The following is a 26,828-nucleotide window of genomic DNA, read 5'->3' on the forward strand; positions in this document are numbered from 1 at the left end:
ACTACTTACTGGCTTGTTTAGCATGGCTTGTTCAGCCTGCTTTCTTGCAGAACCCACAACCACCAGTCTAAGGATAGCACCATCCACATTGGGCTGGGCCATCTTCCATCCATTGCTAATTTTAAAAATGCCCTACAGCCAGATCTTGAGGTATTTTCTCAGTTGAAGTTCCCTCCTTTCAGATAACTAGCTAGTGTCAAGTTGACATAAAATTAGCCAACACAGCTCTGAGTAGAAAATTACAATTTGCTATCACAGACATGTCATAGGCTACAGTCATTTAAAATTCTGCCACCAGATAATGTAATGGTAATTATTGGTAAGTTGTAATGGTATTTATTGAGAATAAATGATTTCTCATCTAAATTTACACCTGTCAATAAACTACATTCAGACTTGTTAAAGAGAAACTGAAACGGAGATAAATGATCTTGGTTGTTCCCCACAGAAATCAGTCTGAAGAAATGTCCCCCCAAATATGCCTCTCTCGCATAAACATTGTTTGGGCTAAAGGCAATTTGAAACAGAAACACTAGGAACTCATCCCTCCCCTGCATTCAAGTAGGTATAAATTCTCCTTCACTGGAGACACGGCTATTGTGAGTCAGAGACAGCACCAGAGGAATCGAAACAAACATTACTCTACACCTTTACATCCCAAGCTTCATATCTATGAAAATTAAAATGGCTTTTCTGTGTCCTTTGTCGGCAGAAGCAAGAGGACTGCTTCCAGGCTGAGGCCAATCTGAGCTACAGAGTAAAACCCTACCTCTTTTTAAACTATTACTGGTGTCCTCAGATGACAAATGAGTTAAACTGCATTCACTTCTGAAATTTTTATCAAATTACACATAATATGGCTTCATTTAGTCTCGTGAATTTCTTCTCTGCATGGTTCTGGGAACTGCTGGGGACCTCACATGCTTGTGCTGTGGAGAGCTGCTATCCCCTGCCTGCTACTCAGGATTACTTCATAGCAGCTCCTATGTGCTCTCGCTTCAGTTCTGTACACAATCAATACAGTTAACCAGTAATAAGAAAATATTTCATTTCTCATTAACCTTTTATTTTTAACTTAGTTTTACAATAAACAGAAAAGCTGATCATTAAAAAAATACCATAGCTGTCAATTTTTAAAATGAGGTTATGTTTTAAAGCATTACCATTATATCCTATAATTACATCAATTATATACAGGGACTGTGTGCAAAGTGCTTTTCAAGCTATAAAGTAATTCTGATATATGATACAAATGGTTGCCCTTAGGAGTTAGTTACCTTGACTACTTGCAATGAATCACAACTTGTTACATCCTTGATTTGCATTTTATTTATGTAAGAAAAAAGCCATCATTTTATGATACCAACTTGTCTAATTAAAAAAAATAAACTCTTGATCCATACTTTACCTATGATAATTCACTTATTTCCTTTTTTTCCTTCTAAATAAGTAGAAGGTAGATTTGGGTCTGTTTGTTTCATATCTTAAGCAAATACCAGTAGTTCCTTTCAACCAAGATGTGATACACAATTTAAAAAAAAAAAATTGAGAAGTCTGGGACAAGCAAATAATGTTGTCATACTTTTTTCTTCAAAGAACAACCCTATACACTAGAGAAGGATTCTTTTGCTCTTACTGAAAATGTCCAATACCTAATGCTAATCCCCCCAACATCCCATATCAAGAATGCATTAAATTTTTTTACTATACAAAGCTAGTCAGGTGGTGCATGCCTGTGGTCCCAGAAACGATGGGAACATCAGTAGCAAGAGCTACTGAGACTGTCTCAAAAGGAAAAAAGGGGGGGAATTTGCTATAAAGTTTGTAAATTACATCTTCAAAGCATAAGGTGTATAAGCACAGGTTTTGGGAAATATACAAAAAGGATTATTTTCAGTCTTCATTTTGATCTAAAGAACAAAAGAAACTTAGGTTTCATTAGTTAGGCATCCCTTAATTATGCGAACAAAGATGGCATGTATATTTAAAATCCCTCTAATACCTTGTGATGTACACCCCAAAGGAAAACCTGAGGCACTAAGAGGTTAAGAATCCAGACTGGAGTTTACCACTTGAAGAAAAAAAAAAGATTTTCATGCGTTTGCTCCTTAGTAAAAACAGTATAAGTAAGTTTTCATTTTATTGCAAAGCACCCTATGAAGCAGACATTGGATATCCTCACCAAAAAAAAAAAAAAATATTAAGTGCATATGATTGAATTAAAAATCTGATGACTTCTCTGTGTCAGCTTGGAATATACTTTTCCACATCCATTGGGCCTATTCTTCATTTCCCTCATCAAGTCTGTTCAGTGACTCATTTGTGAGACAATGGCCACAGTACAAAGGACAAGGATTTTCTGAACTGGGCAGACCACAAAGAATGCGGAGGACTCTTCCATCAGTTTGCAGCTACCTGTGAACAGTTCAGTGACTGATACAAAATTGATTTAACCTCATTTAAATCCACTTGTGTTGTATTCTTTCTTGTGTTTAATTTAGAAAAGTAAATATTATAAATCTTATAATCATAACAGTGCCTTAGAAAAGCAGCTTATATTTCTTTGAGAAAAAAATTAGGTAAACATGTTACTAAACGATAATAAATTAATGTCTGTCAAGCTCAAAAAGAGTAAGTCTACATATGCTACTTAAAACCTAGTAGAGACCCCACAACAAAGGTCTGATCTCCAAAATATATAAAGAACTCAAGAAACTAGACATTAAAATGCTAATTAACCCAATTAAAAAATGGGGCACTGAACTGAACAGAGAATTCTCAACAGAAGATGTTCAAATGACCAAAAGACACTTAAGGTCATGCTCAACCACCTTAGTGATCAGAGAAATGCAAATCAAAACAACTTTGAGATATCATCTTACACCTGTCAGAATGGCTAAAATCAAAAACACCAAGGATAGCCTTTGCTGGAGAGGTTGTGGAGAAAGGGGTACACTCATCCATTGCTGGTGGGAATGCAAACTTGTGCAACCACTTTGGAAATCAGTGTGGCGGTTTCTCAGAAAAATTGGGATCAACCTACCCCTGGACCCAGCAATACCACTCTTGGGAATATACCCAAGAGATGCCCTATCATATGACAAAAGCATTTGTTCAACTATGTTCATAGCAGCATTGTTTGTAATAGCCAGAACCTGGAAGCAACCTAGATGTCCTTCAATGGAAGAATGGATGAAGAAAGTGTGGAATATATACACATTAGAGTACTACTCTGCGGTAAAAAAACAATGACTTCTCGAATTTTGCATGCAAATGGATGGAAATAGAAAATACTATCCTGAGTGAGGTAACCCAGACCCAAAAAGAAGATCATGGGATGTACTCACTCATAATTGGTTTCTAGCCATGGATAGGGGCCACTGAGTCTATAATTTGTGATCCTAAAGAAGCTAAATAAGAGGGTGAACCCAAGGAAAAACATATAGTTATCCTCCTGGCTATGGGAAGTAGACAAGATTGCCGGGCAAAAAATTGGAATCTTGGGGGTGGGTTGGGATGGGGGTAAGGGGAGATGGGGAAAGAAAAGTGAGAAGGAGAGGATGGGGGGAACTTGGGGAAACAGGATGATTGGGGATAAAGGAAGGTTGGATAGGGGAGCAGGGAAGCACATATCTTAGTTAAGGGAGCCACCTAAGGGTTGGCAAGAGACTTTTACCTGGAGTGGCTACCAGGTGCCCAGGGCAATGTCCCCAGTTAGTTCCTTGGGCAGCTGAGGATAGGGATCCTGAAATGGCCCTATCCTATAGCCATACTGATGAATATCTTGCATATCACCATAACCTTCATCTAGCGATGGATGGAGATAGAGACAGAGACCCACACTGGAGCACCGGACTGAGCTCCCAAGGTCCTAATGAGGAGCAGAAGGAGGGAGAACATTTGCAAGGAAGTCAGGACCACGAGGGGTGCACCCGCCCACTGAGACAGTGGGTCTGATCTATTGGGAGCTCACCAAGGCCAGCTGGACTGTGACTGAAAAAGCATGGGATAAAACCGGACTCTGAACATGGCGGACAATGAGAGCTGATGAGAGGCCAAGGACAATGGCACGGGGTTTTGATCCTACTTCATATTCTGGCTTTGTGGGAGCCTAGACAGTTTGGATGTTCACCTTCCTAGACCTGGATGGAGGGGGGAGGACCTTGGACTTTCCACAGGGTAGGGAACCCTGACCGCTCTTCGGACTGGAGAGGGAGAAGAAGAGGAGTGGGGGGAGGGGGGAGGGGTGGGAGGAGGGGGAGGGAAATGGGAGGCGGGGAGGAGGCGGAAAATTTTTTTTCAATAAAAAAAAAAAACACCTAGTTGAGATTGATTGTTCAAGTATCAGCAATATTAGTCCTTAAAATGTTACCATTTGTGTAGTGCAAAGAATACATATGTATATAAACAAACTATTGGAGAAAAGAAATATAATCATCACAAACTGAGATTTTCTTGTGAAATCCACAATTCATTTCATTTCTTAGGTCATCCAGAGCCAATCTTCTTGAGTAAAATGCCATTTTCTTCAGTTTAGTTTTCTTTAAAAAGAAAGTAAAAACCAATCATGTAAGTATAAATGAATATCAAGCAAATTCATACCAAAAAGATTTTGTGAGCACACGGCATTCAAACTCAAGATAAAACTACAAATAATCATTATCATTACTCAGCTTGGCAGGAAAGATAGAACCACGGGTGCCAAAATTATCAGACAGTTTTCTGTGTATTGGTTCATTTACTGCTGGTGCTGGGGACTACTTTCATGTTCTAGTATACCAAGCTATTATATAAGAGCGTGCAAGCAGTTTTTAATAAATAATTTTCATTTTATATCTCTCATTTTACCTTCTAATTCTCATACTTTTCTAACTGGCTACTATACACTTAATACTTGGGGGGATTAATTCATATTTTCATTTTCATAAAATTATATATCTCATTTTGTCATATTTAGTTGTTATCTCTCAGTAGCCCTGTTCTTTTCTAATGACAGACAGAAAGAAAATATATCTAGAGGGGAAAGGAAGAGGGGAAGTACTGAGACGAATAGAAGGAATGAAAATTATAATCAGGTTATATTATATGAAAAAACAATCTATTTTCAATAAAATAAAAATTAGGCCGGCAGTGGTTGAACATGCCATTAATCCCAGCACTCAGGAGGCAGAGGCAGGCGGATCTCTGTGAGTTCTAGGCCAGCCTGGTCTACAAGAGCTAGTTCCAGGACAGGCTCCAAAGCCACAGAGAAACCCTGTCTCGAAAAACTAAAAAAAAAAAAAAAAAAGATATCTAATCTACCTGGTTCTATCTCCAACCCAGTACTATCAGCCACATACACAACCAAACTATGTTTAAACCTGTCTCAGTAAAACATGCTGTACTGAAGAATTTGCAATTGGAAGGAGCACTTAACAGTGAAAAACTCAACAATAAAGCAGAAACTCTGTTTCTCCATCTCTGAACAACAAAAAGGGATACTTAGAAGAAATAGTGAGCCTCCTTTACTAGATGTCTGGCAGCAATGAAGTACTAAAGTAAATGAATTCCTGAAGTAATTTTACAAAAGCAGTTCAATTTTCAAAGGGGGTGATGGCACAAACCCATAACCCCAGCACTCGGGAGGCCGGGTACCACTGCAAGTTCGACACCGGCCTGAGCACAAGCCAGCATAAGCAAAGTCTGAAACACAAGCTCAAAGAGCAAAAAGAAATTTTTAAAAAAATCCAATTTTCCTTATATTTTTTAATGGTGTTTTGCCTGCATATATGTCTGTGTGAGGGTGTCAGATCTTATAGTTACAGACAGTTGTGAGCTGCCATGTGGGTGCTGGGAATTGAACTTGGTCCTCTGAAAGAGCATCCAGTGCTCTTAACTGCTGAGCCATCTCTCTAGCCCCCTCCCCCATCCAATTTTCTATAACTGCTAAAACAATTTTTCTAGACCAGGCAGTGATGGCCCACCCCTTTAGTCCCAGCACTCGAGGGGCAGAGGCAGGCGGATGTCTGAGTTCGAGGCTAACCTGGTCTACAAACTTAGTTCCAGGACAGCCAGAGCTACACAACACAAAGAAACCCTGTCTCAAAAAAGAAAAAAATTCTTCCTTTTTTGTTTTTGTAAGACAGAGTTTCACTATGCAACTGGCTAGCCTGAAACTCGTGCTCCTCTTGCTTCTACCCCACAAGTGCTGAGATTATAATGCTTGGTTGGATATATCATTTTTTTTAACCTTTCATGATGTAATAAGCTGAATAAGCTGTTTCAGTCTTAAGTTAAAAAATAAGTAAATAATTATTATTCTATGCCAAATTTCTCAACTACCTTCATTTTATATATTTTGTGTATATATGCGTGTACGTATTCACATGTATGTGGTGCATGTGTATGTGATAGATGCACAGAAGAAGCCATAAGTCAACATCAGGTGTCGGTCCTCGGAGTAGTAATTCTCAACTTTCCTAATGCTGTGACAGGTTAAGAACATTGCTTTAGAAGCTATTCATGTTTTAGAGCAATGGTCCTCAACCTGTGGGCCAAATCCCTTACCAGGTCAAATGACCCTTTCATGGGGGTTGCCTAAGACCACTAGAAAACACAAATATTTACATTATGTTTCATAACAGCAACAAAATTATAGTTATGAAGTAGCAATAAAAGTAATTTTATAGTTGAGGGTCATCACAGCGGGAGGAACTGTATTGAAAGGGCCTCAGCACTAGGAAGGTCAAGAACCACCATTTTATCACCCTGGACGGCCTCCTTCGCACATGCACAGCCATGCCCCGCTCTGTTTGGTAGTTCTGAAAATCGAACTCAGGTCCCTCGTGCTTGCTGTGCAGCTAAGCTATCTGCACAGCCTTAACCACAGGCTTTCTACAAAATAAACATGAAAAGAAGTTTGGGGGCCGGAACAGTGGTAGACTGTTTGCCTAGTAAGAGGCCCTGGGTTCTACACCTAATATACCCAAATAAAATACAAATAATAAAAAATAAAAGGGCGTTGAAACGCACCTAAAATTTGTAACTATGGTGGAAGTGATTTAAACTAAGGTCTGTATCTGCAAAGAGCATACTTATACACAGTTTTGAAGGGGCAAGTGCTACCAAGACAGTGGCTGCTGCTTCTGAAATTCTATTAACGCTGTTTAGAAATAAATGGTCTTTAAGAGCATCGTGTTTCACTAGCCATAAAACTTATAAAGCATACAGTCACTGTCATGTACATAAATTAAAGGTGTACAAATCCATCACATATTCTGTATTCAAGTACATAGAAATCCACAGAAACATTTGCCAAGGTAGTTTTAGTCCTTGGATGTTCAGAATGACAATGCATCTATAAAGCAGACCTATCTCCTTGTATCTACTACAAGTTATAAGAGTCCATGAACCATTTCAATTATAGAACTATAGTATTACCTTCTCCTTCTTTGATAATATAAATGCACCAACCACTGGGCAATAAAAGGCCATATTATAGCAAAAGTTAATGCACCAGGAGACATCTCAAAGGGCCACCAAGATGGTTTCTGTGAAAACATAATAAGCTTGTCATTTATCTCTTAAGTACTGCATCGAGAAACTTGAAGACATTTGTTTTGTTTTGTTGTTTTGTTTTTCAAGGCAGGTTTTCTTTGTGTAACAGTCCTGGCTGTCTTGGAACTCACTCTGTAGACCAGGCTGGCCTCGAACTCACAGAGATCCTCCTGCTCTGCCTCCCGAGTGCTGGGTTTAAAGGCATGAGACACCCCAGACCAGCTTTCTTAATACATAATTCATAAATTTAAAACTAATAACAATCTCTCCTCTGACAGAATATTCTATGCTCAGTAAGCAGACTTCTAAGACTTAAATAAACATATCCAACTTTTTTATTGTTGGAAATGTTTATTACAGGATAAGGTAAAGCACTCTCAAGGAAAAGAGTGTCCAAAGACCAAAGGGACACAGCCCAACACACATTTTTAGCTTCAAAGCTCTGAAAGGTAGATTTCATATTAAGTAGCTCAAAAACCATAAATGTATTATAATTCATTTAAAATTCTTACCTGTGATGAGGAGGGCTGATTACTTGTCTGCAATGATAATTTCGCCTTTAAATCCAAATGAAAAGTAACAACTTTGAATGAATGAAAAAAAAAGTGTGTAATTTTGGGGGTTTTTCATTTCTATTTTGAGAAAGGGTCTCTAGCCCTAGCCCAAGTGGCCCTACAACTCCCAATGTAGTTGAACTTGAACTTCTGATCCTTCTTGCCTCCACCTTCCTATTATTGGGATTACAGGTATGAGTTACCCATGTCATCACACCCCCCCACACCTGGTATTTATGCAAGTATTATCAATACAGATTCTACACTGCTTAACAGAAGATAACAACAGACTAGTAGCTTACCTGTGAAGCAGTTAGTGTTTCCAGTTTATGAAGTCTCTGAAGGACATTCTGCATGTCCTCTTGTAATCTAATGAGCACAAGAGCAATCTGCTCATTAAGGCTGCCTCTGGACCCTCGGTCTGAGCCCCAGCGTTCTCCATCACCTCCACTTCCTACTTGCCGACCCTGGGTTCCTTCACTCAAATGTGGAATTCTATGCCCTATTGAGAGAATAAAGTAAGTTACCTATCAATAAAGGGTTCTTTTTAAAATAGAAATAGTGTACTATTCATTTTCCTTCATAATTCCTTGATACATAAATAAACAAAGAAAAGTAAAAGCAACCAGGAAGCACATAAAATAAACCATTAGGAGCCGGGGGGAGAGGGTGCACACCTTTACACCTTCAACCCAGTACTTGGGAGACAGGTGGATCTCTATGAGTTCGAGGTCAGCCTGGTCTACAGAGTATGTTCCAGGACAGGTTCCAAAGTTACAAAGAAACCCTGTCTCGAAAAACAAACAAAAAAACATTAATGGAATCTATTCTATATTAGGGGAAGAGTGTACATTATTACTAGTGTATGACAATGTTTACACAATTCATAAGAACGATTCATGATCAGAGTACATGTTTAAAAACTCTACTGGGGCTGGCGAGACGGCTCAGCTGATCTATAACTTGTTGCTCTTGTAGAGGACCTGGGTTTGGTTCCCAGCACCTGCATGGTAACTCCATTCCAAGGGATCCGACACTACCTTCTGAACTCAACAGGCACAAGGCATGCCCATGGGGCACATACAGACATGCAAGCAAACATTCATACAATAAAATAAATCTTTGTATAGAAATTTAAACCAGGGGGCTGGAGAGATGGCTCAGGGGTTAAGAGCACTGGCTGCCTTTCCAGAGGTCCTGAGTTCAATTCCCAGCAACCACATGGTAGCTCACAACCATCTGTAATGAGATCTGGCGCCCTCTTCTGGCCTGCAGGCACACATGCAGGCAGAACACTATAATAAATCTTTTTAAAAAATTTAAACCCTCTTTACTGTAAAGGTAATTAAAATTGCTTCTAAAAACGTAACTTGTTTTATTTTCTTTTTTTTTTTTTTTTTGGTTTTTTCGAGACAGGGTTTCTCTGTGGTTTTGGAGCCTGTCCTGGAACTAGCTCTGTAGACCAGGCTGGTCTCGAACTCAGAGAGATCCGCCTGCCTCTGCCTCCCAAGTGCTGGGATTAAAGGCGTGCGCCACCACCGCCCGGCACTTGTTTTAAACTATTAAAATTTACATTAGAAAACAAAAATTTCTTCTTGGTTTAAAAATTAAAACCCTTTTAAGCTCATAAAAGGGTTTTCTAATTGTAAACTGCATACTTCTTATACATATTAAATATCTAACTACTAAGATTTTTCTATATTGCCATTTATTCCTTTTTATATGCACAGATTTAAAAACTGGCTTAACCTCATAATTATGTGCTATCTTTAAATCATATTACAAACATTTATCTCCATCACTGACTCTTATTCCAAGAACATTTACATGGTTCCATAAATCCCTTAATATGAAGCATGAAGTAACTAACCAACCATTCTACACATCTGACTAAAGTGATTATGAATTTTTGCTAATATAAAAACCAGGCAGGAGCCGGGCGATGGTGGCGCATGCCTTTAATCCCAGCACTCGGGAGGCAGAGGCAGGCAGATCTCTGTGAGTTCGAGGCCAGCCTGGTCTACAAAGGGAGTTCCAGGACAGGCTCCAAAGCTACAGAGAAACCCTGTCTCGAAAAACCAGAAAAAAAAAAAAAAAAAAAAAAAACAGGCAGGGTGGCACATGCTCGTAATCCTAGCACTGGGGAGGTAGATGCAGGAGAAGCAGAAGTTCATAATCAGCTTGGGCTACAGAAAGAGTTCAAGGCTAGCCTAGGATAAATGAGACATCAAATCAAATATATGACAAAAAACAATTACTTCAAGGCTGGGCATGGTAGTACACTCCTTTAATTCCAGCATTTGGGAGGCAAATGTAGGCAGATGATCCCTGTGAGTTCAAGGCCAGTCTGGTCGAAATAGAAAGTCCCAGAATAACAGGGTTCTATATGAAAACCCTGTCTCAAAAAGAAAAAGCCCACAATTATTTTTAAAATTTTCAATTATTCCTACGTGTATGTGTATGATTGAAAGATATGTATGGGTGTGTGCATGCTATGGAACATGTGTGAAAGTCATAAGACAAGGTTCAGGACCAGCTTTCTCTGTGGGTTCTAAGGGACTGAATCCAGGCCATCAAGTGTGTGTTGTAGCAAGTGATCTTACATCTCTCAGGCTTCAAAACCAAATTTTTGCTAATGCAAATAATGTTGCAATAAATGTCTTTGTGTTCAATTCATCTCTAAATTTTTGTTGTCTCCTATGTTGGTAACTTCCCTGGTTGCTGCAGCAAAGTGCCTGAGCAACCTCAGAAAGGAAGGTTTGGTTTTGGCTTCCAGTCAAGGTCAATTCCATCACAGCAGGAATGGTATGGCAGCAGGAGCATGGGGCTACTGACCACATTGGTCTCAAGTAGGAAACAGAGCACAATGAACACGGGTGCTCAGCTCAATTTCCCCTTTGTATTTAATCTAGAACCCCACTTCAGGAAAGTCTTCCTACCCAACTAACCCCATCTAGACATCACTCATACCAAGAAGCTTGTCTCCTAGGTGACTCAAAATCCTTCCAAGTTAACAACCAATATTAACCATCACACCTCCTTTAGTACAGATTCCAATAATAATAATTATTGGATCAAAAGATAACAAATTTGTAAAGGTTCTTAGTATTGCCAACTTATTTTTCAGAAGGCTAACAAGAGGTTTTTTATTGTTTTTGTTGTGTTTGTTCTCTCCCTGTATGTGTGTTGCTGGGGCTTGAGCCTATGTCCTCACATGTATGAGACAAGTACTCGACCCTTAACTGCATCCCCAGCACAGCTAACAATTTGTATTGCTGTGTATTCTTGCAGAAATGGAGTGCTACAGATCTTCCCTCATAACACAAGTCAAGGGTTTTTCCTTCTTGCCTTTCCAATCCTCTTGGCCAGAGGTATAAGGAGATCAAGTGTGAAATTTGAGTTAATTTGTGCTCTAGATGCAGTTTTATTTATAATACAAGAAAAGAGCAAGACTTATGTAAATTCAATGAACTGAGTACTAGGAAATCCAATCCAACCCCTTATTGGTTTTCCTTTCTACTTTTATGCATTCAGTGTACTAATGTTTCTATTGAAGGCAAAGATTCTACCTACAATTTTTCAACATTAAATGGTACAAAAGTATACCCATATAACAACTGAGCTTTTCACCTGAATTACAGTATTTTTTTTAAGATTTATCTGTGTGTGAGAGAGTGAGAAAGAAAGAGAATGTTTATGTCTGTGCACCACATGCAAGCAGGTGCCCAAAGAGACAGAGAGGGTGCTCGATTCCTGGAACAAAAGTTACAGGCAGTTGTGAGCCCTCTGATATGGATGCTGGGAACTGAACCCAGGTCCTTTACAAGAGCAACAAATACTCTTAACTACCATCTCTCTATCTCATTCATCTCTCCAGCCCCTGAAGTATAGTATATTTTTTGAATGGGCTTTGTGTGAGATGATTTTGCCTAAGAGCAAGCCAATGCAAGTATTCCAAGTATAATTAAGGCATTAGGCTATATGCATATTCAGCTTACAATATTCACAATTTATAAGGGTTGTATTGGGACATAATTCTATTGAAAATTGAAAATATCCATACTCTGTCCAAATGGTTATTTCTCAATCCTTTTCCCTTTCCTTTCTCATTCAATGGTGGGGACCAAACATAGCTATGACTGAGCTACACTTCCTGTTCTACATTCATTTTGTTTGTTTGTCAAGACAGAGAACTTGCTCTGTAGACCAGGCCTCAAACTCAGACTCCGGAGAGGAGGGAATAAAGGTCTGCACCATCACCAACTGGCTCTCTATCCTATATTCATTCTCTCATTCTTTTTATAGTATCTTTATTTCTTACCAGAAATAATTATAACAAATATATTTACTTTTTCCACACTCATATCTAGTCTACTCCCTAATCACATCACTATTTTTTATTATTATTACATTTTTTTTTTTTTTACTTTGTGTCCGGGTGGAGGGCATGCTCACGCCAAGGTGCACACTGGAGGTCAGAGGACAACTAGTGAAAATCAGTTATATCTCCTTCCATCCAGGGATCATACCCAAGTTCTCAGGTTTGGCAGCAAGCATACTTACCTGCTGACCATCTCACCAGCCCACATCACTACTGTCAGTATTTTTAGTGTTCATTGTTCCTTAGCAGTTATTGATTTGTTGGCTTTAAATGATCTCCTTCAGCCAGGCGGTGGTGGAGCACGCCTTTAATCCCAGCACTCAGGAGGCAGAGGCAGGTGAATCTCTGTGAGTTCGAGACCAGCCTGGTCTACAAGAGCTAGTTCCAGGACAGGCTCCAAAGCCACAGAGAAACCCTGTCTTGAAAAACCAAAAAAAAAAAAAAAAAAAAAAAAAAGATCTCCTTCAAGTCAAGTAAGGAAAAGATAAATAATTATAATTCAGACTGCCTTACACTGGGACTCAAAGTGGCAGCAGAGTTAGAGCAGCGATGGTTCAGAGAGCATAAACGTGGTTCCTTAGACATACTGCATCATGGACTGCCAAGGTGGCTCAGCAAATAAAGACATGTGTTGCCAGACCTGGGTGTCCTCTGATTTTCACATGCATGACATTACATGTAGAGTGTACACACACACACACACACACACACACACACACGTTATTTTAGAGAACACTGCACAAAAGATTAAAAAAAATTAAGTTGGGGACTGGAGAGATGGCTTAGAGGTTAAGAGCATTGCCTGCTCTACCAAAGGTCCTGAGTTCAATTCCCAGCAACCACATGGTGGCTCACAACCATCTGTAATGGGGTCTGGTGCCCTCTTCTGGCCAGCAGGCATACACACAGACAGAATATTGTATACATAATAAATAAATATAAAAAAAAAATAAGTTGGGCACTACCACACCAATGCTTGGCAATCAGAGGTAGAAGGATCACAAGTTCCAGTCCAGCCAGACCTAGATAATGAGACTGTCTCAGAAATGACATGAATCGGTAAAGGAGGAGTACACACCTCTCCCTCTTCGAACACTAGAGAAGTCCTCGCTTTCTCCCCCTCTCTTGTCTCGGTGTGGAGCTCCACTGCTTCTGCCATCTTCTCCTCCGTGCTTTACTTCACCTTTCCCCTCGATTGCTACCATCCGTATTTTCCCAGTGCTGCCATTTCCAGGAGAGATTTGAGCATCTTCACAAAAACCAGAACGTTCCAAGTGCTGACTGGGATCACCACCTAAGTAATACTGAAAGTGTCCATTGTTTGACATAAAGCTGTCTAAAGACTTACAAATTTAAAACAATAGTTACAAGTTATAAATATAACTGATATAGCAAAAGTTTTCATGGTAATCAAAATACTGTTTTCTAAAAGGGTCCTCTCATGTTCCTGCTGGAAATATTCCTTTCTTTAAAATATCCTTCAACTTGAACTCAATTTCCCATATACAAGACATAATTGAGTAGGCATGATTTTCTCTATGAGCAAAAAGTAAGGGTTCCCAAGAGTCAACCAGTCACCCAAGATTTAAAGAAATGCTCACCTTAGTTACTATACTTAACTCTAGACAACTATAAGGAAAAAGGATCCTGGCTCATAACCTTAGTAAGGGAGTCCTAAGAGATTATTGCAGGATTGTCTAATAAGATTTATGAAAAACAGTATGTGGCAGATACTTCAGAAGTCAATCAAAAAATGATGATGGACGTTCAACTGAGGACAAATGAGTATGGGCCAAGCATGGTGGTGCACGCCTTTAATCCCAGCACTCAGAAGCAGAGGCAGGCGGATCTCTGTGCATTACAGGAAAATCTGTTCTACATAGTGAGCTCCGGAACCAGCCAAAGTTACAGTCAGCCCCGATTCAAAACAAAATCAAAAAAGAACAAATGAATATAAGTCATATCAAAGGTTTCATAATGACAACGAACCATCAATGTAGTTGGGATGGAAGATGTTTGAGAACTTACAACAGAATAGTACTGGTCTTAAAAAACTGAGCACAGAGAGCAAGAGAAAGGAAATCTAATGACTAGACAGTTTGGTGACATACTAAAATAAATACAGGAGATAAGGTTGTAGGATAACAAAAGAAAGATAATGGTTCAGATACAGGTAAGTAAAAACTGAAGCCATAGGTGTCTCAGTTAGGGTTTCTCTGGTGTGCTAAAAACACCATGACCAAAAGCAACTTGGGAATGAAAGGGTTTATTTCACCATATGCATGTAAGTCATTGCTGAGGGAAGTCAGGACAGGAAGTGCTGCTTACTGGCTTGTTCTTGACAGCTTGCTAAGCCTGTTTTTTTATATCATCCAAGACCATGGGCCAAGTGGTGGCTCTGTCCACAGTAATCTGGGCCCATGCACATCAATTATAATGAAGAAAATACCTCACAGGATATTTTGGTAGGAACACTGTCTCAACCAAGGGTCCCCTTTCCCAAATGACTCTAGTTTGTGTCAAATTAACATAAAACTAGCCATCACACTAGGCAAAGAGTATGGCAGTTACAATTCAGAAGAAAGAAAACACTGAATTTATTACTTTGATAGTTATCAACCTTCAGTACTGCCTGAACCCAAAGAATCAGTAGCCAAGGCTGTACTACTGAAAAATACTAAATTCCTGGATCACCAAGAAAAGGTGACTGAAATGAACTGTCCAGTAGTGCATGACGGAGGCACTAGGGGAAGACAGGCAGGCAGATCTCCATCAACACCAGCCTTGTACACATGGAGTTATAAGCCAGCCAGGGCTATTTAGTACAATTTTGCCTTAGAGAGAAAAAGAAAAAGGTGCTAATAACCAACTTCCTTTTTGTTCTTTTGTTGAGTTTTGGGGGGGGTTTTTTGTTTGTTTGTTTCTTTCTTTCTTTCTTTCCCTGAGGGAACTGCATCTTACTATGTACCCTTAGCTGGCCTGGAACTTTCCAGTAAACTTGGGGATATAATTGCCAATTGCCTCTACTCCCAAATGCTGTAGGCCACCACACACAATCACAGACCTATGTGTAATTTGTTCTTCTTCCAATACTGAATCTTGACTGAAATCTGAAGATTATTTTAAGTAGGTTTTTGTTTTAAAAGCTTTTTTTTTTTTTTTTTTTGGTTTTTCGAAACAGGGTTTTTCTTTAGCTTTGGAGTCTGTCTGAACTCACAGAGATCCACCTGCCTTTGCCTCCCGAGTGCTGGGATTAAAAGCGTGCAGCACCACTGCCCAGTTTAAAGGCTTTATTTTTATTTTTAACTTTAACTATGTAGATATGTGTGCATCTTGTATGTGGGTTTGTGTGGAGGTTTTTGTAAATGAGAGTGATGCCCTTGTAGGTAAGAAGAGGGCATCAGATCCCCGGGGTAGGATTCACAGGCAATTGTGACCTGTCTTGATGTGGTGCTAGGAATCAAACTTGGGTCATCGCAAGAGCACTCTTAAGAGGGTGGCGGTGCACACCTTTAATCCCAGCATTTGAGAGGCAGAGGCAGGAGGATCTCTGTGAGTTCAGGGCTAGCCTGGTCTATAAGAGCTAGATCCAGAACAGCTAGGACTGTTACACAGAGAAACCCTGTCTCAGAAGAAAAAAAAAAAGAAAGACAGAGTATACGCTCTTAACTGCTAAACCAGCAGCTCTCCAGCCCTTGAACCAAAAGTTTTAACTGACTGAAGTATAGTCAATATAAAGAACTAATTTATGCTGAAGATTATTCAGTTTTCTTTGCTAATCAATGTTTTAGCAAGGACAGCAGCATAAACAGTTTACCCTCTGCACCTCCATTCTACCTATGACACATTATTTATAAAATATGCATAAGATAACTTAAAATGGAATGCTGTATTACTGTAATAGACATTTGTCTATTGTCTATATTGTTGTCTATTGTCTATATTGGTATTCTAATATAGTATCTTTATAAAATAATTTTATTCTAATTCTCCTATTATAGTATTATATTAAAACTAATTCTCTTTTGGTGTGTGTGTGAAAGCACGTGTGCTGGCTATGGCCATGCGTCAGTGCAGACATGCGCTCCCCGCATGAACGCGCAGAGAGCAGAGGGTCACCAGAGCCTACTGTACCCCTGCCGCTCTCCACCTTGTTCCCTGGTACACATCTCTCACTGAACCTAGAGCTGACAACAAGGAAACCCTAGGCATCCTCCTCTTTTCTGTTCCACACAGTACTGAGGAGTAGGCACACAGAGTCACACAGCTTCTTTTGTCTTTGAAACAGGTTCCTACAGTATAACCATGGCTGAACTGAACTCACAGAAATCAGCCTGCCTGTTTCTTGAGTGCTAGGATTAAAGGTGTGTGCCACCATGCTGTCCTCCACACATGGCTTCTGATAGGGACATTGAGATTTCAAACTCAAGTCCTTCTCCTTCCTCTCAAACTTGTGGAACAAGTGATCTTACCCACAAAGCCAGTCTCAGCTATTATTATCATACACTTTATAATTTACTATAATCATTATACACTTTAATTTACACACACACACACACAACTATAAATGTTTAAACATTTTCAAGACATTTTTAGAGTGTGTGACGTGTGTGTTTGTATTCTCCAGTGTGTTCATGGCTGTTATCTCCTCAGTGAGTGTCACAGCGTACATGTGGTATTTAAACATCAACCACCTCAGATGTCTGCGCTGCCTTCCCACCTGAACCTGGGTCATCTGTCATCCGTCACTACATACAGCAGCCTAGCTGGCCTGTGAGCTCCTGGGGATTCTCCTGTCACCAGCTCCCATCTCACTAAAGGGGCACTAGGTTACACATGTCCTCTAGCTTACACAGGTTCTGAGGAAGCACTTTGCTCTACAGCAGGTTCATTCCAAATTAATTATTAGCTACTAAAGAGGTTATACATTGGTATTTTGGGGATTTTTTTGTTTGGTTGGTTGGGTTTGGTTTTTGGTTTTTTGGGTTTTGTTAGTCTTCTTAGCATACAAAGTAATGGCTTTCATTATGGCATGACTGTATGGATGTCATATTGTATTCTGCATACTGGATAGATCATTTTGAAAATTTGTCAGTTGTAAAATGTCATCTTTACCTCTTCTTGTCCAAATTGCTCCATAGAATCACAGTATACTTCACTATCTGAATCACTTGTCAAATGATGAATTCCTGAAGCATCCTCACTGTGATCATCATTTGTATCTAAATATAAACAAATGTCCAGACAGTATATTTATACTCTAGGACAATAAAAACATATTTCATTCTATTTTTCGCAACTCATCAGTCCTCTATTATACTCATTCTGGCAAAGAAGTCTGTCTTACCAAGTCATCATAGGTTAGCCTCAAATCCACAGTGTTCCTGCCTCAGCTTCTAAAGTGCTGAGATTACAGGTATTCCACCACACCTGGCTCCAGGTCAAGATAAATATATATAGTGTGTACATATATATGTGTTGTGTGTATATATACAGCTAGACTTAGGAAGTAAAGGCAGGAGAACCACTAGCAGTTCTAGGCCGCCAGGTCTACACAGGTGGGTCCTGATAAAACACACCACGGCTGGTAAAATAGAGGAGCTTACTGTCAAACCTGACTATCTGAGTTCAAAACCCCAATGATGGAAAAACAGAGCCAACTCTATCTAGTTATTCTCTACCCTCCACATACCCTCCAAAGACTTAACATAGTACACACACAACTACACACTATGAACAAATAAAAAAGAACCAAATATAAGAAAGCATTCTGGCTCTAATTCTCTGTTTTAAAGTAACAAACCCTTATAGCGGCATTAACAACCCCAAGAAGACATTTCTAAACAGTAGACTGTAAGTTTTCAACACCCTAGAATTGTTAGAAGAGGATTTTAGGTATAAGAAAAGGATTAGGCAAAGGAATATCTGAGAACAATACCTTGGTGGACATAGACAACAGTGTTTCCAGTTTGCTCCAAGCTCTGATTTACAGGCTTTGCTTCTTCATTGTTTCTGACATTTGGGGAAGAATCGGTATGAAAATCATTGTGTGTATCCTGCACAAAGCTATCCTTATAGCCATTGGTAACAATGATTTCCAAATTCTTATCTGGTGATTTCTTCATCATTTTCTTATCTTGTACGGAAAAAAAAAAAGGTGAGATGCATAAAGTACCTCGTAACCAGGCATGGTGACTCAGTCTTTAATCTAGCACTCTAGCACTCTCTGTGAACCTGAGGTCTAGATAGAGAGTAGAGAGTACCAGGCGAGGGGTACATAGATGTTCTAGAATCTGTAGTCAATTCCCAAATTACCACAATCTTTTTTGAAGGGCTTCCTATTTGGATGGGAGAAATGGGTGGTTCTTCAAAAGGGGTCCTATTATTGCATGCCAAAGCTCACCCAAAATTCATGTTAAATTTTCAAAATGCTCCCATTCTCTCCACAAGGTGATGGCGCACGCCTTTAATCCCAGCAGAGGCAGGCGGATCTCTGTGAGTTAGAGGCCAGCCTGGTCTACAGAGCTAGTTCCAGGACAGGCTCCAAAGCTACAGAGAAACCTTGTCTCGAAACCACCCCCCACATAAAAAAGAAAAAGCCCCCATTCTCCATGACTCTTATGAAAAGACTTTAAAACGCATCACTATCATCATCATCTTGGGTTGCATCTTGGCCCAGCAGTTAAGAGCACTTCCTGGTTTTCCAGAGGACTCAAGTTCTGTCCCCAGCACCCATGTCAGGTTCACAACTGCCTACAGCTTCATCTCCAGAGCATCTGATACCCTGTGCATGCTGGGAACTGAACCCAGGTCCTCTAAAAAAGCAGTCAGTGCTCCTAACTGCTGAGCCACCTATCCAGTTCCTAGAATAATGTCCTAATGCTTTTACATTATCTCAGACAAATTGCTCTAGAAACAAAGAAATGAAGATTACCAGACTGCTAAACTGATCCATAAGGAACAGATTGTGGGGGCTGGACAGATGGCTCAGCAGTCAAGAGCACTGGCTGCTCTTCCAAAGGTCCTGAGTTCAATTCCTAGAAACCACATGGTGGTTCACAACCATCTGTAATGAGATCTGGTGCCCTCTTCTGGCCTACAGGCATACAGGCAGATAGAACACTATATACATAACCAATAAATTAAAGCTGTGCAGTTTCAGTAAGTATCTCTTTCCTTCCCAGTGATTGTCCTTCTGCTAACACAGAACGTGGTACCCCATGATTCCAATATTCCACCATCAAAATTTACACCTGAGGTGATCCCAACACTCAAGAGAAAGATTAAGGGCCGGGCGGTGGTGGCGCACGCCTTTAATCCCAGCACTCGGGAGGCAGAGGCAGGCGGATCTCTGTGAGTTTGAGACCAGCCTGGTCTACAAGAGCTAGTTCCAGGACAGGCTCCAAAAACCACAGAGAAACCCTGTCTCAAAAAACCAAAAAAAAAAAAAAAAAAAAAGAGAGAGAGAGAAAGAATAAGGATTGTTAAATTTGAGGTCTCCCTGGGCCACATAGTGAAACTCAATCTCAAAATACTAAGAGCTGAGTGCATTGCTCAAGGGTAGAATGTTTGCCTACATATGCCAAGCCTTAGAGTCAATCCTCAGGAAGTGAAGTTTATGCCTGTATTCTATTCTCTATAGTCCATTTAATTTTGATAAAATGCTAAAAAAAAAAAAAGTGTATATGCATATATCCATGCTAAAAATAACACCTTAATATATACATGGGCTAGGGATATAGATCAGTTGGTAGAGTACTAGCATAACACTAATGAAGCCCTGGCCTTAATGACAATGCATAAACTGAGCATGGTAGCAGTCACCTATAACCCAGCAGGAGCATGAGAAGTTCAGGTCATCCTCAGCTATAGAGCATATGCAAGGCCAGTCAGGGATAAGTGAAGCATTGTTTCCCAAACATTAAAATTAAAAAATTACATAATACAGAGATGGAGAGATGGCTCAGCAGTTACGAGCACTGGCTGACCCACATGGCATCTTACAACTATCTATAATTCTAGTTCCAAAAATCTGATGCCTTCTCTGACCTCTGAGGGCACAGCATGCACATGGTGCACAGACATACATGCAGACAAAATACCCATACGCATAATAAAAGTAAATACCCCTTTTAAATTACACAATACATCATTTTATGCTTTGGGAGAATAGCCTACTCTTGTCCACCCTCAATTAACACCTATTTCATTAATTTTTTAAAAATATTTAACTTTATTTTATGTGCATGTGGTATAAAGGTGCCAGATTCACTGGAACTGGAATTACAGACAGTTGTGAGCTGCCGTGTGGGTGCTGGCAATTGAACCTGGTTCCTCTGGAAGAGCAGCCAGTGCTCTTAACCACTGAGCCATTCCTCTAGCCCTTATTTCATTAATAAGGCTGGCTGCCTGTATATTCCATAGGAGAGCATTTTGATTCACTGAAAATACTCCAAATGCCATCACATGCATTAGTAATATACAAAAACCCCAAATGTTACATCCTTTTATCTTACCTGGTACAAGATTATTAACTGTATTAACCAGTTACTCCAGACTTACCATTGCTGTCACTCTGCTCTGCTCCTTTTAACTCTTCTTGGGCCTCTTCTTCCTCAGACTCAGCTCCACTATCACTGCTCTCAGTTTTACCATTAACAGCTTTGGCATTTGAAGAGATCAGAACATTACCAAGATCTAAATCATGAAATGAAAAACTCTTAATGTTGGAATTTGCAAAACAAAATTTACTAACCAATAAACCATTTTTTAAATTACAATACTAAAAATGGAAGCTAGAGAGATGAGTCAGAGGTTAAGAGCACTGCTGCTCTTCCGAGGGACCTAGGTGCAGTTTTAGCACTAGGTGGTGGCTTACAACTGTCTAGACTTTAGCTCCACTTACAGGCACACAGGCAAAATACTCATACACATAAATATATATATATATTAAAAATATAAATTGGGTGATGGCAGCACACGCCTTTAATCCCAGCACTCGGAGGTAGAGGCAGGTGGATCTCTGCAAGTTTGAGGCCAGCCTGGTCTACAGAGTTCCAAAACAGCCAGAGATACAGAGAAGACCGGTCTTGAAAAACATACAAACAAACAAATATATAAATGTAATGTTATTCTTTTACTCTACACATTTATAGCTATACAAATTACTTCAATTACCAGTTTACAACAAAAATGATAATGCTGTCTTACCTATCCTTTCTGAAGCCAAGTGAGAACTAATTTTGAAGTTAATATCAATCAAAAAAACAAAGTTGAACATAAATGACCTTTATACTTAGTAAATGAAAAACAATTTGCTAGCCTGCCAAAAGCATCAATATGATATTTTAGTCCTACCAACAGTCTCCCTGATAATATAGTTGGACTCCATTTTAATTGTTGAGACAAAGCCTCACACTACAGCCCTGGCTGGTTTAGAACTCACTATGTAGATCAGACTGAACTCAATCCTGCAACAAGCTTCCTGCCTCTGCTTCCAACGAGCTGGGATTATAGACATACACCACCATGCCCGCCTAACTTCTTCCTATCAGACACAGAATGCTACATGAATCTGTATCATCATCCTGGCACAGAAGCCATGATAATCACTGCATTATTCAATCTCAGCATTTGTGCTGCAGAATCAGGCACTATTTAAATTTTTACATTTTTTTGTATTATCTTTAGGGCTTGAGGTATAAAGCCTAATTTTTATATATTTATAATGTGAATGATGATAGATAGATAGATAGATAGATAGATAGATAGATAGATAGATAGATAGATAGATAGATAGACAGACAGATAGACCATCAGACAGATAGATAGATAAATAGATAGGCAGGCAGACAGGCTGGCAGGCAGTAGATAGGTAAGCAGGCAGCCTGACTGACTGACTTTTTGTGAAGAAGTTTCAAGACAGGGCTTCTCTGTGTAGCCCTAGCTGTCTTAGAATTCACTCTGTAGACCAGGCTGACCTAGAACTCAAGAGATCCAAGAGATCCTCTGCCTCTTGAGTGCTGGGATTAAAGGTGTGCACCACCACTACCAGTGATATAAACTTTGGCCAAAGTTCACCCTAAGAGAAGACACAAACTGCAATATGCTTACCAATCAACTGAGATCTAACGAGGATACAGGTCTGGAATTGGTAGTTTTAGAGTGAGCTAAGACTGTCCATATCGTAAGGGTGTCATGCTTTACCGTGCTGAGATCTAACGAGGATACAGGTCTGGAATTGGTAGTTTTAGAGTGAGCTAAGACTGTCCACATCCGTGAGGGTGTCATGCTTTACAGTGCTGCGGGCTCTGGAGCACACTTTGAGAACCAACAGTGAACAGATACTGAAGAGGGCAGAAAAGGCTAGGTGTGCTAGCTGTCACCCCAGCACACAGGAGGCTGAGGCAAGAGGAATCCTGAGTTCAGATTAGCACAGTCTATATACTGAACCCTGTCAAAATAATCAAACAAAACAACAATAAAAACAAAAAAACAAAACAAAAAGCAGAAAAAAAGAAGTGATCTTATACCATAAACATTTTTTCTTTCTCTTACAAAAATTCACTTTGGCACTAGCAATATGTCTCACTGGGCAGCGATACCCAACACAAACCTGATCTGAGTTCAACTCGATTCTCAGGAACCACAGGATGGAAAGAAAGTCAATTTCTGCAAACTGCTCGCTGACCTCCACAATCACACTAGGGTATGTACGCATGCATGCATGCATGGCATGTGTGTGTGTGCACGCATACACACAGAATCTAACTTTAACAATCATTAAAAAGAAAAAGATCCAATTACATTAAATTCCAAAATACCCATACACTTTAACAGTGGGGTGCTGGGGACTGTGGATCCCCAGACCCTGAATTTCCTGTGACCCCCTGCCTGCCGGAGTAAACAACTTGTTTTCCTATGCCTGCAGCTGCTCTGAACAAACAACTTGCTTTGTAGCTGCTCTGAGCACGAGACCCTCAGGAGTTCCTGATGACAGGGGAGTGGCTTCTGGTGGGCTTGCAGCTGAGAGTTACCACATGGAAGGAGGCCCTATATAAGCTGCCCTGGAACACAGTAAAGAGCATTCGGGACATCCTTGGCCTTACCAAGGATGTATGTATGTCTCTATGTATGCGTTTCGATCTCCAGCCCCTTGCCTGTACTGTAGCGCATACAGCAGGCATTGTGCTACGGTACTAAACCAAATGAAAGACAAAAACTTCAAGTCTATTTTCTATTAGAGAATCATGACCTCACCATAGTTTGTTCTGTAGTTCTAAGAATCAGTTGTAAGCTACCTGACATGGTGCCACCTGACATGACCAGGTCCTCTGGAAGAGCAGGAAGTGCTCTTTACCGTTGCCCTATAAATTTTAAGCAAGGGCTTTACATGGATTTCATTATTCCTACCTTCTAAATATTTGGAGAGTTTCTCCAGTCGGACTGGCATGTGAAAGTAAAAGAGAAAATTAGACACATAGGTATTCGTGCATGCATATTGTATCAGCTGCTCAGGTAAGGAAAAAAAGGTAAAACAGCTGAGCAGGATTACACATGTCTGTAATCCCAGATATGGGTGAATGAGGAAGGAAGATGATGAGTTCGAGGCCAGCCTGGCCCAACCTTGTACACAAGACCATGTCTTGAAAAGAAACATAAGACTGTCCAACCTGAGGTCAAGTCAGAACTCTTGCCACTCTTTTTGTCTTCTACAATTTCGTAAAATGGACCGATAACATGCAGCAATTCTTCAACTTTCTCGGTCATGGGCATAGTTTCAAGAATCTATAATTAAGAGAAAGAAATACTGTAAAATCACCAACTATTAACTTGGTCTGTAGTTGTACAAAATCTACTATTCCCAGTCTGTCAATCATTTGCAGATTTGAAGTTCATTAGCAGACTTCCCAAAGGGACTACATTAGTTATATAATGAACATTAACTAATTTTTTTCAGTCATACTAAAGATGTATATACTAATGATCTAAAAGCATTCTTGGAGCTGGTGACTAAGCTGTTAGTTACAGAAAACTTGATATTCTTTTTTTTGTTTGTTTTTTTTGATTTTTCGAGACAGGGTTTCTCCGTAGCTTTTTGGTTCTTGTCCTGGAACTAGCTCTTCTAGACCAGGCTGGCCTCGAACTCACAGAGATCCGCCTGCCTCTGCCTCCCGAGTGCTGGGATTAAAGGCGTGCACCACCACCGCCCGGCTTAAAACTTGATATTCTTAAAGAGGATCCAGGTTGGGTTCCCAGCACCCACACGGTGGCTAACAGCCATCTGTGGCTCCACTTTTGACCTCTGAGGGCTCCTATACCCATGTGGTCCACATATTCTCAGGCACATATACATAAATTAAAATAACCTTTTTTATTTAAAAAAATATTTTCATTTGAAGACGATTTTACGTAGACTTCAGACGAAAAGATTATATAATAATTTTAAGTTTTACATTAAAATCTGGGGTTTATATAAAACAGAAAACAGTAGAGCTAGAATGAAATTATATCTGCCATTTGATAGCAAGAAAGTTTCTAAGAGAACATAAAGATAAAGCATTGATAAACTCTTTGATACCTTCAAAACTATGAGACAATTCAGAATCATTCATTTGCTTTGGGGTTTGGGTGTTTTTGTTTGGGGGGCAGGATCTCACTGTGTATCCCTGGCTGTCCTTGGAACTCCCTATATAGACCAGGCTGATCTTGAATTCATAGAGACCCTCTAGCCACAGCCTCCAAAGGGTTGGAATTAAAGATGTTCTTGACCATGCCCTGCTGAGATTGGGTCTTACTGTAGCACAATCTGGCCTTAACTCCTGCTCACAGTCCAGGTTGCTGGAATTACAAGCACAAGTCAGCACTCCCAACTCCCTTTATTACTATAAACTGGCTAAACCATTATTTAATAAAACTGGATAGGAAAAAAATGGATAAATATTAATGTCAGTTCAATTTTATATTGAATTATAGAAACATATCCTGAAAGTTATACACTATTTGAGGTAAGAAAGAGGTCAGCAAGATGGCTCAGTGAGTAAAGACACTTGCTGCCAACCACACAACCTGAGGTTAATCCTTGGACCCCACAGCAGAAGGAGAGAACCAAGTCCTACAAGCTGCCCTGAGTATCACACATGCACTATGACACCCACAAAATAACTAAGTGTAACTTCTTTTTAACTTGATCACCTTGATAAACTAAATGTAACTTTTTTTTTAGTTTTCTGAGTTTTAGGTTTTAGGATTTCTCTGTAGCTTTGAAGTCTGTCCTGGAACTAGTTCTTGTAGACCAGGCTGGCTTCGAACTCACAGAGATCCAACTGTCTCTGCCTCCCAAGTGCTGGGATTAAAGGCGTGCGCCACCATCGCCTGGCCCTAAGTGTAACTTTTTTTAAAAAAAGAATTATCAAACCACAGTGGCTTTTAATTTTCTCTGTTTTTGAAGGGTTCCTTTGTTTTTGTGCTGCTGATACAGATAACAGCTAAAAAAAAAAATGAACTCTACCCTCTACTCTAAAGTCCACTAAAGAAAGTTGTGAAAATGTAACGAAGGGCACACAATAAGTAGCACAGGCAATATGAAAAAGAAACAGCAAAATATTCTGAATTTGCCAAATAAAAATTATTAAAAATCCTCTGGGGGGAGGGAGACTAACTCCCTTATTTCAGACTTTATGTTCAAAAGCAGTTTCTTTAAGATCATAAGGCAGGGCTGGGCATGTAGTCAGTTAACATACTTGGCTTGCATGCAGGAAACCTGAGGCTCTATTTCCAACACCACATAAAACTGGGCTGCGAGGAGCTTGTCCATAAGTCCAGTACTTAGGAAGTAGAGGCAAAGGAACCAGGTCATCTCTGCACAGACAACTCTGAGGCTGCTTAAGGCCTTGTCTCAAAAAAACTAGAGATACTGGACATGCAGCTCGATAGTAGCAACTGACGGCACACAAAAAAAGTGAATTCAAGATGTTTTGAATACTTTTATTCTAGCTGGGCAGGGGTGGCGCACGCCTTTAATCCCAGCACTCGGGAGGCAGAGGCAGGAGGATCTCTGTGAGTTCGAGGCCAGCCTGGTCTACAAGAGCTAGTTCCAGAACAGGTTCCAAGCCTACAAAGAAACCCTGTCCCAAAAAACAAACAAACAAAAAAACTATTATTTTTTTATTCTGTACTATGAATAATTTCCCCCACCTTTTTCATTTCTTCAACATATGCAATCATGGCTTCTTCTTTAGTCATATCACCCAATGAACTCCAAGCATCCCTAGAAATGAAAATATAAAAGTAAAAACAAAAGCTACTTGATTTTTGAGCTAGGTATGCTAGCTCATGCCTGAACCCATTAAATAATA

The 26,828-nt window shown here is 39.8% G+C and overlaps 1 protein-coding gene across 3 annotated transcripts in view; it reads right to left on the reverse strand.

Annotated features, from left to right (window-relative positions):
• Positions 1 to 680: 680 nt before the first annotated feature.
• Positions 681 to 26,828, reverse strand: part of Acbd5 (acyl-CoA binding domain containing 5) — a 36,565-nt gene continuing 10,417 nt past the window's right edge. For 2 of the 3 annotated variants that reach the window (XM_057787311.1, XM_057787309.1), the window contains exons 4-14: positions 26,668 to 26,740; positions 24,144 to 24,258; positions 23,884 to 23,916; positions 21,034 to 21,168; positions 18,410 to 18,607; positions 17,587 to 17,693; positions 13,550 to 13,775; positions 8,393 to 8,592; positions 8,049 to 8,093; positions 7,420 to 7,529; positions 681 to 4,541 (exon numbers count right to left, since the gene is read on the reverse strand). In XM_057787311.1, the coding sequence (XP_057643294.1) occupies positions 4,529 to 4,541; positions 7,420 to 7,529; positions 8,049 to 8,093; positions 8,393 to 8,592; positions 13,550 to 13,775; positions 17,587 to 17,693; positions 18,410 to 18,607; positions 21,034 to 21,168; positions 23,884 to 23,916; positions 24,144 to 24,258; positions 26,668 to 26,740 (1,255 nt within the window). In that variant the 3' untranslated portion in view covers positions 681 to 4,528. The remainder of the gene's footprint in view (positions 4,542 to 7,419; positions 7,530 to 8,048; positions 8,094 to 8,392; positions 8,593 to 13,549; positions 13,776 to 17,586; positions 17,694 to 18,409; positions 18,608 to 21,033; positions 21,169 to 23,883; positions 23,917 to 24,143; positions 24,259 to 26,667; positions 26,741 to 26,828) is intronic. The other variant, XM_057787310.1, reaches the window with a different exon arrangement.

Source organism: Chionomys nivalis, chromosome 13, assembly GCF_950005125.1.
Source record: "Chionomys nivalis chromosome 13, mChiNiv1.1, whole genome shotgun sequence".
NCBI classification, from domain to species: domain Eukaryota; kingdom Metazoa; phylum Chordata; class Mammalia; order Rodentia; family Cricetidae; genus Chionomys; species Chionomys nivalis.